Source organism: Natrix helvetica, assembly GCF_964273705.1.
Source record: "Natrix helvetica genome assembly, chromosome: Z".
Classification (NCBI taxonomy): Eukaryota; Metazoa; Chordata; class Lepidosauria; order Squamata; family Natricidae; genus Natrix; species Natrix helvetica.
Window position 1 is genome coordinate 116,043,254 of NC_138554.1, and position 16,300 is coordinate 116,059,553.

The window sequence follows — 16,300 nt, forward strand, 5'->3', positions numbered from 1 at the left end:
AATGGCTGTGTTGCGCTGTCGCAGCAGCAACGCAGCAGCCATGAGGTGACCAAGCTTATGAGCAGCCGCCCGGCAACCCCCCTTTCCAGCCGTGCATAGTGCCACTGACCGACCTAGCAGTACCCGGAAGGCACCAAGCAACGCGAGCGCCTGTTCGCCGCCCTCCGCCTCCCGCGGCTCGGTGCCTTCAGAATGCCCCTAGGTGAGTGAATGGGGCTCTGCATGGCTGGAGGGGAGTTTCGCAGCGGCTTTTCCGCTCCCCGCTCGCGCGAAGGGCATCTGCGCTGCTGGCGCCGTCCGCCGCTTGGGTTTTTTTTTTCAAAGCACGGAGGATGGATGCCGCTCTGGAAGTACGCTCTATGGTTGTACAATCTGCAGCCCACAAACATAGAGCGTACTTCCAGAGCGGCATCCATCCTCCGTGCTTTGAAAAAAAAAACCCAAGCGGCGGACGGCGCCAGCAGCGCAGATGCCCTTCACGCGAGCGGGGAGCGGAAAAGCCGCTGCGAAACTCCCCTCCAGCCATGAAGAGCCCCATTCACTCACCTAGGGGCATTCCGAAGGCACCGAGCCGCGGGAGGCGGAGGGCGGCGAACAGGCGCTCGCGTTGCTTGGTGCCTTCCGGGTACTGCTAGGTCGGTCAGCGGCACTATGCACGGCTGGAAAGGGAGGTTGCCGGGCAGCTGCTCATAAGCTTGGTCACCTCATGGCTGCTGCGTTGCTGCTGCGACAGCGCAACACAGCCATTCGACCCTGAGGCTGTGCCCGGCTCTTCGGAAGCCCGCTTGCAAGAGAGCAGCTGCCCAGCAACCCCCCCCTCTTCAGCTGGACACAGCGCCGCTGATTGACCTAGCGGTACCCCGAAAGTACCAAGCAACGCAAGCGCCTTTGCCCCCACCTTATTCCCGTGGCTTGGTGCCTTCGGGATACCGCTAGGTCGGCGAGCGGTGCTCTGCCTGGTCGGAGGGGAGGGATTGTCCAGAGGGTTTATTTTCGAGGGTGGGCTTATATTTTTGCGCACGCGAAAAATGTCGCAAGGGTTTAGTTTCAGGACATGTTGTATTTTCGGGGAAACACGGTAGTAATGAGGATTTTTAATTGATTTTGTTTTTGTTGTTTTCTTTAAGTTTCGGTGGAATGTGATAAACATTTGCAGCATATATTTAACAGTAGGATCTTAGCAAAAATCTTCCAAAAAATTAAGAGACATATCAGTGAACTAGCACACATCTGAAAAATACATTTAAATAAATTTTGTTTTGTGTTTTTGGCGCTCCTAAATAAATATATGGAGAGAGACTGTACTACCATATGAATCAAGGAATCTTGCCTTTTATCACCCAAAAAATCCATGAATCGCTGGAAGATATCACTGCCATTTGTCTGAAATGATATAGGGTCTCCAGCTTGATCGGGAAGTAGAAGACCTCCAAGGTCCTTTCCAATTTTATTATTCTGTTATGAAAGGGCCCAGGTTGCATTTCTTGCATTTCCAAGAAAGTTTGGGGAAACTCCACCCACCCACTTCATATTCTAAATTATTTGGCAATAACAAATGAGATTTTTGAATGGTTTGATTGCATATAAAAGAACTTCTGATATTTATTTCAACAGCAGTGGTACAAATGATTGATTATAATTACTCTATTCCGAGAATAAACCTTTACAGTGTGTAAGTCTACATCCTGATGGGTCTTTTGAATATAGCTAAGAAAATGTCCCATAATGATAGTCCTCAATTTCTGATCAGTTGTTTAATGGCCATGTGGATTTTCAATAGCCTTGTGAAGAGTACTTTTGACCATTGCAATGTGTTGTGCCTCTCTCATCCTTGTGGTCACATGACTGTATTTCAGGCACTTGACTATCAACCCACGTTTACAACTGGTTGTAGCTTCTTACAATTAGCTGACACATGATTTGCAACATTTTTTGTCAATTTCTCAGACTTGTTTCCAGTTTTTGGCAAAAAAAAAACCTACCCATTTAGGAGATCACATTTGCACTTATGACCATGTGATTTGTTTAACTGGAGTGAATCAGATCCAGTTATGACATTATGACTTGCAATTGAAATTTCTGGCTCAATTGCAGTCATAAGTTGAGGAGTACCTGTAAGTATTTTATATTTGTAAAGACAGAACTGAAATGCAATGATAATTGTACAGCTTTACCCATTCAGCGGCCCTCCATTTGTTTGGGGATAGGAACAGTAATGACTTTGAGAGATGATATCCGTTGTTGGAAAATATCAAATTAGATGAAGCAGATATGCAGCTACGTACTAAGCATTAATCTTAAAAAATTCTTATTTCTGAGTAAACATAGATAAAATCACATTCTGAAATAATATGTTGAACTGAGTACCCTGGAAGATCTAAATTGGAAACATATAAACTATAGGAAATAATCTAAGCTACTGTCGGGTGTTTTTGGTGGATTGGGCATCTGATTAGTATGGAACATTTTATTATTATTTGATGCAACAACAATAAAGACTTCATGAAAAACATTCTTAATTTCAAATCTAAAACCTCAGTTATTTCCCAGACTAATATTGTCTCCTACATTGGCTATAGAAATGGATAAAATTAATTTGTTGAAAAGAATGCAAATGCACTAATTTTTCCAGATACTGGCATCGATCGCTGAACCCCAGAAAATTGGTAGAAGTGAAATTTTCTCACTTGAGCAGAAATATGACATTACAGAGAACAATGAAGCTCTACAGACTTCCTGATGTAAGCAATGCGTCCACCCAGAGGACCCTCATTCTCACATCAAAATAGCCTTCTGTCCCTGCCAAGGCAAGCTTTTCATTTGGGGGAGGCGGTACTGTGTAAACGGGAAAGGGATACAATGGCTGTTAGGCAGAACCTCCAAAGAATAGACTGTCCTAGAAAGAGGAATTGCACCTGGCATCAGAATACATTTTTATAAAGGTGTGGATGGTTAGAGAAAAAGTACTATTTTATTGAATATACAATACTTTATGTCCTTATTTGAATATACTAATTATTTTTGAGCTCTTGAGGAGAAGGCACATTATAAGAAGAAGATCTTGAGAAGTCACATTATAAAAATCTCTCTGATACCAATGGAAAGCACTTAGTACTAATGGTGAATTCGAAGGCAACAAAACATGATATAGTTGAATTCTTTTAGTTCAGAGGAATTCCTTTGATAAACATGCAGGGAGGGAGGGAGAGAGAGAGAGATTGTGTTCTTTAACACACACACATACACACACACACACACAAATGGCTGTGTGTGGGTGTTCCAGCATAACTCTGGAACACCTCAACAATTTCAACCAAACTTGGTACACAGATGACTTACTCTTTGGAAACAAATACTGTGGGGGTAAGACACCCCTAACACCCCTCGGTACATCCTGTTGTGCCTTCAAATGGCTTCTACTATACTGTCATAAAATGGCTTATACTGTAACAATGCAGTGGAGTTGCCCTGGTAATGGCTTCACTGTTCTCCACAAGGGGGCTCCCTCCGGTAAGGGGGAAACCCCAAAATTAGAAATTATGTTTGGTCTGGACATTTTCCCCCTATAAATAAATACCTGGGCAACGCCGGGTTATCAGCTATATTTAATAACTATTGAGAAGAATGGTGTGTGCAAAACATTGCTTTTGACCAGTTGAATATGTATTCTAAGCTTCCAGAAATGCAGAGTGTGAAAAGTTTGGAATTGTAGTCCCAATGCCTCTTGATTGTTGCCTCTGGCTGAATACTTTCCTGTTGATGACAGCCTATACAGGGTATTAGCTCTTTGAATTTCTGTCTTCTTTCATTATAATAAGGCCACAAAAACTTCAGGCTTGAGACCTATGGAACGAAAAGATATCAAAGCAGTTCAGGAGTTGGTTAACAATTACTTGAAGCAATTCAATCTTGCTCCTGTTATGGACGAAGAAGAAGTGGCTCACTGGTTCCTGCCTCAGGATCATATTATTGACACCTTTGTGGTAGAGGTGAGAGAGAGGCCCCTCCCAGCTTCCTTTTCCTAATGAAACTCCTTCCATCTAGAAACCTTTCCTCAGCTGTTTTCTTTCTAATGAGCTTTCTGTGCTTGAATTGAGGGTGAGGGCACATATAAACTAATTTGGGCCAAAATCTGTTTTGTAATTTCTCAAAAGGGTTCTTTCCCCATAACCAGAGGCTTAATCTTTTCCTCCCTCTTGCAAATGTTCCTGAGGGTATTTTTATTTGGGTGGGGGGAGAGAATGGAAATTGGAGACTTCCAATTTCTTGTTGGAGACTGTTGTTTCTAGTTACACACCTTCTTTTCTTTTCATTCTGATGCCCATAATCCCTTCACACTGGAATGGGGAGAGTGCATAAAACAAATATTTGTCACTGAAGAAATAGAGCATTGGTTGGAACATCAGAGGGATACCCCAGGTTCAGAAAGATCTGAGTTAAAGTGTTCAACTAAAACTGCATGGACTCAGGTTTCTTGCTCTGCCTCACCATTTTACATTGAATTTATCACAGCCTGTAATTTTGCAGACCAACTGGGTGAACTGAGAGTTATAATATTGTAGAGTCCTTTGTTTGAATTCCTTCATGTTTTTTTTTTCTTTTCCAGAATTCAAATGGTGTTTTAACTGACTTTCTGAGTTTCTATACATTACCTTCAACAGTCATGCACCACCCTGCTCATAAAAGCCTCAAGGCAGCCTATTCCTTCTATAATGTTCACACGGAAACCCCTCTCTTGGATCTAATGAATGATGCACTCATTATAGCAAAGATGGTAGGTAATGCAATAGTTCCTTTATTTTCATTTGGTTTTTTTTTTTTAATAGAAGAGTGAAGTTGGCTTAAAGCCTCACTAATTTACTTGCTTCAGTAAGAGCAGTACAACCTCTAAGCAGGTTGTGATAATGTTTTCTCTGCCCTTGGAACTTTTTGTTTCAGCCTAGTTCTCGATAGGAAAATGTTAAGCGGCACAGCCTCTGTGCTTATTCAAAACCCCAGATGACTTTGGGGTTGCACGTGGCTTTTCCAAATCAAAGCTTTATATCTGGGCTACTTCGGTTACAAGAAATGAAAAGTCTTAGTCAGATATGACTTCTATGACCTACTGTAGGAACGTAGCAGAGGAAAAAGGTTTTCTCTGTGTTGTGTATGTATTGTGATCATTACACAAGGTTACTAATGCTGTTAAGATTTTCAGGTTCTAAGTTGTAAACATGCAGAGTCCTGTGTTGGTTTGGTTGGCGTTTCTGAGCTTTAGTGTGTATGCCGTTGCAATCTATATGTTCCTGGATTGTGTTGATGTTCAGTGTGTTGAGTAAACTCATTGCTAAAAAAAATAAAAGATTGCTGATTTATTGAGTTTGTTGTTTGGAAGATACAGTAGTATTAGTGTAGCGTATGTAATGTTCTTGGTTTTTGATTGTAGTTAACATTACTCATACAGCTGCTTCAGCTTATTTTCCTTTGAAAATTACACCTTCTACAAACAGCACAAATCTCCAGCCAAAGAAAAGCATGTTCAATTGGCTGATTTCATTCCTTGCTATAGGGCAGCAATGGCGAACCTTTTTTGGCTCGCATGCCATAAGTGGGGACAGCGCAGGGGGGTAGTGTGCAGGCATGCCTCACCCATAATACAATGCGCGACCCCCCCGAGTGCGCATGCACACACTACAGGTGCGATCCCCACATTTTTGCATGCTTTTTTTGCCCACCCCAGGCTCCAGAGGCTTTATACGAGCTTGGGGAGGGCGAAAACAGCCTCCTCCGCCCCCCTGAAAACCCTCCAGAAATTTCAGGGACCTTCAGGAGGCTTCCCTGAAGCCTCCAAAGCAGTCAAAACGACCCTCCGAGCAAACCGGAAGTCACTGAAGTCACTGAACCGGCAAACCCTGAAGCCTTCGGAGCGCTCAAAACGACCCTCCGAGCAAACAGGAAGTCTGTTCCCGAACTTCTGGTTTGCCCATAGGGCCGTTTTTTTGCGCTCCGGAGGCTTCAGGGAAGCTCATGAAGCCTCCGTAGGGCCTCCGGGGGGGGGGGGGCGGAGAGGCTCTTTTTGCCCTCCCCAGGCTCCTATAAAGCCTCTGAAGCCTGGGGAGGGCGAAAAATGACTTTTAAAAAGGGTGAACCTTGCGTGCCCTGACAAATGGCTCCGTGTGCCACCTGTGGCACGTGTGCCATAGGTTCGCCATCACTGCTATAGGGTGTGAGGGGAATATCTCTTCTTTTTTTCAAAAAGGCATCCTCGTTTCATTTTTCGTAGGTTAAAAGTATCAGCGCCACACTTAACAGAAATAGCAATAGCATTTAGACTTATATACTACTTCACAGTGCTTTACAGCCCTTCCACAAGTGGTTTAGAGTAGCATATTGCCCCCAACAATCTGGGTCATTTTACCAATCTCGGAAGCATGGGAGGCTGAGTCAACCTTGAACCTGGTGAGATTTGAACTGCCAAATTGCAGGCAGCTGGCAGTCAGCAGAAGTAGCCTGCAGTACTGCACTCTAACCACTGTGCCATCACAGCTCCGATAGCTCCTAGATTTACATATACTGCTCTGTAGTGCTTTACATAAATGGTTTACAAAAGTTAGGATATTGCCCCCAACAATCTGATTCATCATTTTATCGACCTTGGAAGAATGGCTGAGTCAACTTTGAGCTGGTCAGGATTGAACCTCTGGCTATGGGCAGAGTTAATCTACAATCCTGTATTTTAACACTGTAATTTGTGATTAAAAACACCCACCTACTAGACTATTCAAAATCTTTTGTTCCATATGCATACAGTTCAAAGTAAAATTGCGTATAATGTCCCTTCCAGTTTATCGTTTTAACCATATTAAGGTAGTATCTTATTATAACTAGAATTCTAGGAGGAAAGATGCAGCTATGGTGTGTTCAAAGCAATTTGTAGGGTAATTAATTGTAGAAATGCATGCCTGTCATACAGAATGCTTGATAGATTGCAGAGTTTCCTTTCTAAATAAAATATTTTACCAACCCTTATGTAAACCCAATTAGAAAATCAATGTGTAACATATTTATGTTGCCAGAAAGGATTCGATGTGTTTAACGCACTGGACTTGATGGAAAACAAAACATTCCTGGAAAAACTGAAATTTGGTGTTGGTGATGGAAATCTGCAGTATTATTTGTATAACTGGAGATGTCCTGGCATGGATTCTGAAAAGGTAACCTATTTACACCAGATATTTGATTGTCCTTCCTATGCTTCTGGAGATAACAATAGTAATCGATACTTCCAGAAGATATAGTGGTCAAAAAAGCTGACATAAAGTAATGTCCAGATTCTCTATATCTTCATTTATGTAATGATATGAAATATACTGAGTAGCTCCTCCAATAGCAGTGTTTGCATGTGCCTGCCTTCCTTCCTTCTATATTTGGGGTTTCCCACACAGTGCCTGTGGATAATGTACCCTGTTTCCCTGAAAATAAAACCTCCCCAGATGATAAGCTCAGTCGGGCTTTTAAGTGCATGCAATAAAATACACCCACCCCCCAAAATATTGCAACACAGCAGGAGCCATGAGGTAACCATGCTCACCGCCTCCTGCACCTCAAAAATAATAAGACCTCTCCAAAAATAAGGCTAAGTGCTTATTTTAGGGGTCAAAATGGGAAACCACGGGTATTAGTAAAGTCTTCTCTTGATAGACTTTGCATCATTGGAAAATTAGCACCCTGCAAAACACTACCTTCATTTTCAAAAATGCTTCTGGCGTCCTAGGCATGGAATGGAACAACTTGCCAATTCAGCAAATGCGAAAGTAAATTAATTTTAATGGAACCACGGCTGATAAAAATAAATCAATCCAGAAATATGAGAGTTATAATAATTTTGACAAAAAAGTGGTCATTAAGAATAAAAGTAACTGAATGAACCTATCAATACAGCATTGAATTGTCTTGCAGCGGGTTATCAGTAGCAAGTTGGCCACAGAAATTGGCTGCAACAAGTTGTCCTGTTCCCCCACCCCCATTAGGCATAGACGCACTGCACATATCTCCCCCAAAATTCCCCACTTGGAGTTGGAAGTGAGAATTGGAAGGTAGACAGAAAATGTGGTGTATTATTTTATAATTTCTCATAATAGCCACCATTTGGCTGACAGGTTTCTTCTCCCTGTGGCAATACTTCCTTGTGAGAATCCTTATAGTGTGCCCAAGTGCTACACTATAAGCATAAAGGACTTTGGTTTTATCTGCAGTAACATCCTTGTTATCATTTTTCTAGGTTGGTCTTGTATTACAATAAGGTGAAAGGACACTTATATTTATAATTCTTGGAAGTGATCATCTGGGCTCTTGGATGCTCTTGGATCCGTACAGTTCAAGAGGAGCCAAAGCACAATGCCTGATTAACTTAAATCAATCAGTCAAACCTTGGGGGAGGGAGGGCTACAAGAAGTGAAGATTTCTGAGCTCAACTAGCCCTTCAACTCTAAATAGGAACAAAAATGCTTATGAACCTTTTACTGTTTGTCAATGAAAAAGAAATAAAGCACATTTGTTTAATTTTAAATGCTTAGCTCGCATCTTGATGCAAAGGGTACTTTTCTGTTTCCCTGCATAAAAATAAAAAAGACTTTTTGTACAACAATGAAGTTGCAGTGGTGGAATAGAGTATAAATACTTTACTGTAATGTGACTGAACTGCTGCATTTCTATTTATTAAGTGGTAGTGTATGTTTATCAATGTAACAAAATGAAGGAGCCAATTTTGAGTATTTCTGCTTATTTTCATGACGTGGATGTCATCGTCAAGAGCTTTGGGAATATGACTGGTAGGAAAACATGCAGATTTGGGAAATCTTTTGTAATGTGGAGTGGAACAGACATATGCTGTTTGGAGTAGTAAGTATTGCTCCATAAACGATGCTGCCAAATCAATAAAAATACAAATTTGTAATTTGATCTTCAACAGATCAGTGACTTGATTATAGTACAGCACTGCTGAATGCACATGTTGATATCCTCCCTGAGATATGGTATTCTTTTCATCTTACAGTTCCAAAAAAGAAATTTTTACCGTTTTTGATGGTACAGTAACAGCAGCCTGTACATGAAACTGAGAATATATTGGTACTGTTATGAAGATGTGTTAAGATGAATGTGTTTTAAGGCTTTTGCAGAATTGCACATATTCCTTTTGTCTACTTGTTTTTTTAAGAAAACATTTTAAACTGAAAAATATGTTTGTGTAAATAAGTAAATTTGTTGCTAGTAGTAGCAATATAATTCTGGTTTTGGGGAAGAGGTGGTTTCATAGTATACATTTGTATATGTCCTTGCAAATGATTTTTGTTGGCAGAAATATGTGCCAAAACGTCTTGGTTCATATCTTATGGTAAATCTTAATATGGTTTTGTTTGGCTTAGTGTGTCACGCGAATACAACCTACCATAATTTCTTTAACAAATGATCATTTAGCAAAATGCATGAACCAGGTCAAGATATCTGTTTCCCTTTAGATTAATAGAGTTCAGTTTAGAATATGGTAAACCACTGCATATGCCACCTCATTTTCAACAACTGTTTATATATAGATTTGTCAAACTCTTTTCACACATCACATGCAACCATGTTTGTTGGGAAACTATAGTTAGTTTGTAGACAACAAAATATTATTTTGGCCAATTTTTGAGGCATGTTTGTTTCCTTTGTTTATTTTAACTTAGTTATTTGCCCTTCTCCAACTGGCATTTTCCCAATGCATCGGACTAACTTCTAGAATCTTCCATCAATAACAATAGCCTCATTTGAAGTTAGTGCCAAGCCATAGTGTCATTTGTTTGGTTTTGGCTGCTTGTGATATGTCAACCCCCATAGGATGGCTTGACATGCTGTGGGAACTGGCTATCTAAATTTTAATATTTTTGAATAATTGTTTTTCCACATTTCAAAATAGTATCTTGATCCCATCACATTTTTGAGAGGCGGGTGGGGGAATTGTAGATGGTTAACAGTGACCTGAACATCTTTTCAAAGTAGATTCATCAAGTACAAAGTTGCTGGAGAAAAAGTGTTATCGAGATTTGATCCTAATTTGTTAGTAGCCTTGGTAGATAGTATAACAAGCAGTTTAACCAAATACTGAAACATATTTATACATTTCCAAATGTGGAAATTTTCAGAGATTCCAATAGCCTAGCTTAGAGTGACCATGAGATCATGTGTTTTCGTCGCTCCTAAATCAAAAATTGCTAATTCGGTTGCTAAATCTCAAGCTTTTAGTCTTTTCCTATTATTAGATAGCTAATGGGGAAAGGGAGTCTTGTACACGTTTTTCCAAAAGCTGATGTTGCATACAAACCAGGAATTATAATTTGAAATGTTGCCAGAAACTCCTAATAGCACTAATCCTGGATTTTGCATTAGTTGCAAAAGCTGTGCTTAAAAGTAACTTACACCTTGTTAACGGACACAGTTCTATACTTCCTATTCTGTTTCTTCCTCCAATTTTCCTGTTTCTACAACCTGTTCTATAGCAATTTAATGAAGTGTATTCTGAACAATTGTTTTAATTATACAACCAGGACCAATTTTAGTGCTTGGATTTAATAACATTTATCTGAATATGACAATACGGTGTCCTCCTCTTAGAAATCTGCTTTTCTGGACCAATGCACCTCACAAGCTATTAATCCAAAAGCCTGAAGTCTCAAATGCCTCTCTATCTTAGTGTAGGGAACTGATCTGATATGCTAAAGAAAGTAATTTGTATTATCAAAAGCAAAATGCATCTATGCTCAGTTCTGCATGTCCTACTCGATGAGAATCACAACTGTTTAAGAAAAAATATTAAATAGAAAAAGGCTGTTCTCAAATGTGCAGCTGTTTTCAGTTACAGTCTCTTAACAGTTCTTGAATTTTATTGGCACCAATGAATGTTTCAATAAATGTATCACTTTCATACTATTTTGTTTTGAATAATTATGTTTAACCTAAAACATCTGTTACTTCAAAAACCAAGGTATTCTGTTTAAAATGATATAACCCCTACAGACTGGGGAAGATGGAAGTTGTAACCCAAAATATCTGGAAAGCACCAGATTCGGAAATTAACTGTAGAAGGCGCCATGAACGGAGTACGATTCCTACCACAGCATCATGTACAAATGGCCAGCTTTTCCATCTTGCCTATTTAAGGTCACCATCACTAGAAACAAAATTTACATATACATGTACACACTTGTAGAATACATACATATTTATATGCTGTATCTACTTGCAGAAGCCACATCCCAAAAAGGTTATAGCCAGGATAAATAAGTTATATTTATTGAATTAATAATTCCTAATAAAAATCACCTGGTACAAAGGCTATTTATACAATGAACTATTTTTTCTGTTGGCATACATGAACACATTCCCCTTGCTTCTTCTAATAGCAGAAGAAATTCACTGGCTGGAAATTAGTTGAGAGAAGGCAGAAGAAAAGTATAAAATAAAAACTGAAGAAAGAAATAAGGGGAAGAAGTAACAGAATGGAAAAAAAAGAAAATTATATATATTAAGCAGCCCCTTCTAGATTGATATACCTTTTAAAACAACCTCAGATGTCTAGTTTCAGTTCCAATTCAAAACTAATTTGGAAAACTTGTTTTCGGTGATACGACATTATTATATATATCATAGTTTTGGGCAAATGTAAATGCAAACTAGAAATCATGTTACTTTGAAATACGTTTTCTGGTTTTGGGAAGCTTGCGGCATTTTTTTGGATTGGGAACTACATTTTTAACTTTAAGCGTCTGAAGAGTTACGGTAGGCGAAGTGAATAGGCTGTCGTCTGCCAGTTTCCACTTGTGACTGAGTGAGCTCCCTACTGGGGTAGACTCAGTGAATTCAGTAGCTGAAGCAGTCACGACATCAGTATCATTTATTAAAAGTGGTTCAATTCCATGCTGCATCCATGGCAGATCTAAACTAGGAATTCGTGGAGTAATTACTTCAAGGACCTTTGCAAACACTTCAGCAGTTCTTTTAAACCCCAAAGCCAGCACAGAGGTTAATCCAAGCATTGGGGCTAATGTTTCGCTGAGACGTGGAACTTGCCCAGCTGGGATAGCTCGACTTACGCTGAGTGGAATCAGATGAGATGTTAGCAAGGCAGGTTTAGCAGATTTGCATACCAGTACAAGACACAATTCGTTTTTTTCTAAAGCTCTAGTTACTTCATTGATTCCAATAGCAAGTTGGTTCCTGATTTGCACATCAGACCACCCATGTGTTTTTGGGTCATCAGCCCCTTTGTCCTCATTAACTTTGCTTGGAAGATTGCAACTTTCTTCCTTCTTTTGCCTTTTTCTGGAAGTGGGTTTCATTCTCTTCCGATCTTCTATCTTTTTAAATCCAGTCTGTTTAATGACTTCTTCCAAGGCCTGCAACACAAAATGCATATCCTCTCCTGTCAGTGTACACCATTGTGGAATATACGGGTTGTTCAAAGATGTTTTCACAATTTGTTTGGATTTACGGGCTGATCCTTTCCCACGCAAAACAGACATTTCGGTGTTCTTACACTTTGGAACTCAGTCTGAAATGAATAGAAGAAAAAAAGGTTTTAAGTATTTTGCTTAACATGTAGCATTAATTAAAAATAATAAAATGTCCCATTTGCTTTTCTTATATTAACTTCATTCTATGCTGTTGAAAGAATCTGAAGCTGTAATTTTACAGCTGAAAAATATTTATCCCCCATGGTATTGGGGGAAAAAGTTACACCCAAGTAGCTACAGTACTGTTAATAATTTGCCTACAATAAAAAAAAATCAAGAGGTCAATCAATCAATGTAATATTTTCACTTGGGGTACAAATAACTAAAATTACCATATTCTGAATGCATTATGCAAAAACCTATCTCCCCTGAAAAGTCTGAAAGATGGGAGGGAAAAGATGAGGCGAGACAAAAGCAAAATGGGTGTCTTTTGTTATACCGGCAATGGGAAAACTGTTGGAAGATCTGCAGGACCAGGCTGGAAATAGATCATGCTGATGTCTAACTAAAATGATACAAACTTGATGACACATCAATCAATCAAAAGAAACTCCCAGCAGGACTGGAAGAGCTGGAACATCAAGAAAGCTTTGAACCAATAGATTCCCAAACTTTTTTGTGCTTACAATATGGAGAAAAAACTAGACTATCTCAGAAATGGAAACGTTGATCTACTAGGCTTGTACAAACCAACAGGGTTTAAGAAGTGCCAACTTGTCTGACAAATATTGTCATATCCTTCCCCTGTTGCAAGACAATTCATGCTATTACTTGCTAGCAACCAGAGTATGTATGTGTTCCAACCACATGCACTGTATATACACATAAAAGAATGATAAATAATAGGAAAAAAACAGCTATGAAGTATTCCTGAACACCCATCCCTCCTTGTTCACATAATACAGGGGTGTCCAAACTTTTTGCGAGGAGGGCCAGATTTGGTGAGGTGAAAATGTGTGGGGCCGATCATTCAGCCTGACATTCTTTGAACCCTTAACATTAAATGCGAATTAACTACCGTATTTTTCGGAGTATAAGACGCACCAAGATTTTGAAGAGGCAAATTAAAAAAAAAGATTTTGCACTCTCCCACGAAAATGGGCCTTTTTTAAAAAGGGCATGAATAGCCTTTAAGAGGCTTCTAGAGTGCTCCTGGGGGCTGGGGGGGGCAAAGTTGAGCAAAAAATGGCCCGTTTTTTGCTCATTTATGCCCTCCACAGCCCCCAGGAGCACTCTGAAAGCCTCCTAAAGGCTATGCACAGCCATTTTGGTGAAGGGGGCAGAGTTTTGGGAGGCAAAAAATGCTGTGTTCAGTGTATAAAATGCACCCAGATTTTTAGCCTCTTTTGAGGGGAAAAAGATGCATCTTTATACTTCGAAAAATACAGTATTTTATGAAAGACTAAACAAATAACTCCAGTGGGGAGAAGAGGCTGGGGGCCGCTTGAAATTTGAAAAAGGGCCACATTTGGCCCCCGGGCCGCACTTTGGACATGCCTGGCATAATACATGCATGGTTTAGATTCTCACAATATTAACTATCCAAACGGCCTAGATTTATACAACACACTAAGCTAAAATAGGCTTGGCTAGGTTGTTATCCTTCCTTGAAAAACATACAAGGTTGGAAAAGGTGGAAGGAACATGAAGTGAGTTAGAGAAATGAAGGGTGACCTGGAAGATGTAAAGGCAGAGATGTGTTGGAGCTGGCTCATGAAAATCAATTTTAAATTTTGTAGAAACTGCTCGGCCAGTTGTCAGCAGAGCTGAAACACAATGCCCAGCATGCCAATCAGTTGTTCAGAGGCTAGCAGAACAGAGAAATGGACTGGTACTGGCAGAGCTGCTGTTAAGCATCAGCAACCTAAAGAACCAAGTTGAAAACTGATCATCCTGGAGAAGGTTTATCTATGTGGTTCCAGGGGCTGATACCAATTAGAAGATCCATCAAGTTTCTTATCCTGTATGTCATGCAAAATAGCTAATGTTTAGCTTTTTGTGATAAAGAGCATTGAAATCAACATATGGAGACTACATGGACTTCCTCGGCAAAAATATGGAAACAACTTCTTTGATGCTTTTATACCATTCCCAGATTTCACCATCAGGACCAGCCCCCAATAAAAGCCCTGTTCTATTTTCAGAACATTCGGATACCTTTCTCTGCTAAACGCTGCAAACCGCTGAGAGGCAATAAGACAATGACGTAGAACCCCAGTACAATAAAGCAAATAGACTCGGCAACTTCAGGTTGTGCACAGAAACGCAACTTTCGAAACCAGGCATTGATACAAATTAAATGAAAGAAACGCTCCTTAAAGCTGAAATAGTAGACGTAACTTAATAGAGGAGGAAAAGATAACCGCCCGGTAAAGTTTTCACCCCCTTTCTTAAAGGGGAGCTTATTGCATGAATCTCTTCCATCCAATTTAAAGGGAATTATGGGTTCGCTACCAATGAAGCAGGTAATACATACACTTGCGCCTTCACTCACCAGGCTCGCCAGCAGCTTCACGTGTCTGGAACCCACCGGGAGGTGCACGCCACCCGCTTCCCCTCCAAACTCCAGCGGCGCGATCGATTTCTCCCTCCACCGATGGAAGCGCAGCGGCGCTCACGCAGAAGCCACGCTGAGTGGCGAAGGCACCTTCCCCACGCCGTGTTCAGCAGAGCAGGAAGCGGAAGCGGCTAGTTGCGCGTCAAGCTTAGACTCACACCCGCCTCGCCAGCGCCCCTTCGCGAGTGGGCGGACTCTGGGCGGGAAGGAAGGGCGCGCAAACGATCAACGCCAGATTGCTGTGAACAGCCCCTACCTTTCTGCATTCACGCCTCTCTTGAGCGCCACCCAATGGCCATAACCCGCAGAATTGCCTGAACTTCAACAATAGAAAATCAGAGTTCCCGGAAAGGGATCTTTTAAATACAAATCGGGGCAATTTGATTTTTAATGGGGGCATTTTGAATCTTGTTTAAACTAAGTTAATGGCTTTTTAAGCTTCCTCCGCATGAGTAGAGTTCACTTTTTGAGTAAAGTAAGAATTACATGTGGTTTTTTTTTTAGGATTTTAGAGATGCATAGGTGGGGCACGGCCAAAAAAGGGTTGGGAACCACTGGATTAGATTTTAACACTTCCGAATTTATCCTGAGCTATAACATCAGCACCTTGCCAGTCCAAATAGTGACATTCACCAAGCAGGGCTAGTGATGCATTTAAGATTAAACTGCTGTTAAGAACCCAAACTTACCAGTTTACCAGCTATCATCTGGCGGGACCAGGAAGAGAGTCTTTTCTGCTATAATACTCGCTCTGTGGAACATCATCCCCAGACCTTGGATTGGCCCTGCTAACCTTTAGGAAGGCCCTGAAGACCTGGCTCTACCACCATGCCTGAGGGTCTGGCAACGGTGGGAGTTCTTACAACTGGCATCTTGAGATTTTGGAGGATGAATTTTACTGCTGATCGTGATTTTTTAAAAAAAATTATGAATAGTTTTTATATTTTTGTTCATTGATTTTTCCTTTGTTTTTATTGGATTATTTTTATCTGTTGTGAACTGTCTAGAGTTGCTTTGATGAGTGGTTAAACAAATTGAACAAATAAAAATATTTTTAAAATTCCAGATTAGTTTAATATAAACACAAAAACATGTCCCACATTGATTTTCAATAACAATTCACAAATCTAGTCAACATTTTGAAATGGAAATGAACGTTTTAATCTGTCATTCCTCTTAAGAGCTGTGAAATGGTGATTTAGGCTAGAAGTTGATA

At 40.3% G+C, this 16,300-nt stretch overlaps 2 protein-coding genes across 4 annotated transcripts in view; one reads left to right on the forward strand and one right to left on the reverse strand.

The window, feature by feature from the left end:
• The window catches only part of NMT2 (N-myristoyltransferase 2), a 30,962-nt gene extending 22,414 nt beyond the window's left edge, over positions 1 to 8,548 (forward strand). Inside the window, exons 8-12 of the mRNA XM_081933750.1 lie at positions 2,633 to 2,741; positions 3,819 to 3,989; positions 4,607 to 4,774; positions 7,056 to 7,193; positions 8,261 to 8,548. Coding sequence (XP_081789876.1) covers positions 2,633 to 2,741; positions 3,819 to 3,989; positions 4,607 to 4,774; positions 7,056 to 7,193; positions 8,261 to 8,281 — 607 coding nt within the window. The 3' untranslated portion in view covers positions 8,282 to 8,548. The remainder of the gene's footprint in view (positions 1 to 2,632; positions 2,742 to 3,818; positions 3,990 to 4,606; positions 4,775 to 7,055; positions 7,194 to 8,260) is intronic.
• Positions 8,549 to 11,077: 2,529 nt separating this feature from the next.
• RPP38 (ribonuclease P/MRP subunit p38) lies at positions 11,078 to 15,312 on the reverse strand. Of its 3 annotated transcripts, none has more exons than XM_081933752.1 (2): positions 15,004 to 15,312; positions 11,078 to 12,565 (listed from the first exon to the last, which is right to left on the reverse strand). In XM_081933752.1, the coding sequence occupies exon 2, from the start codon at positions 12,534 to 12,536 to the stop codon at positions 11,700 to 11,702; it is 837 nt and encodes a 278-aa protein (XP_081789878.1). In that variant the 5' UTR covers positions 12,537 to 12,565; positions 15,004 to 15,312; the 3' UTR covers positions 11,078 to 11,699. The 3 variants fall into 3 exon arrangements, with proteins under 3 accessions (XP_081789878.1, XP_081789877.1, XP_081789879.1); XM_081933751.1 differs by having other exon boundaries at positions 15,022 to 15,310; XM_081933753.1 differs by lacking the exon at positions 15,004 to 15,312 and adding an exon at positions 14,685 to 14,951.
• Between the last annotated feature and the right edge of the window lie 988 nt (positions 15,313 to 16,300).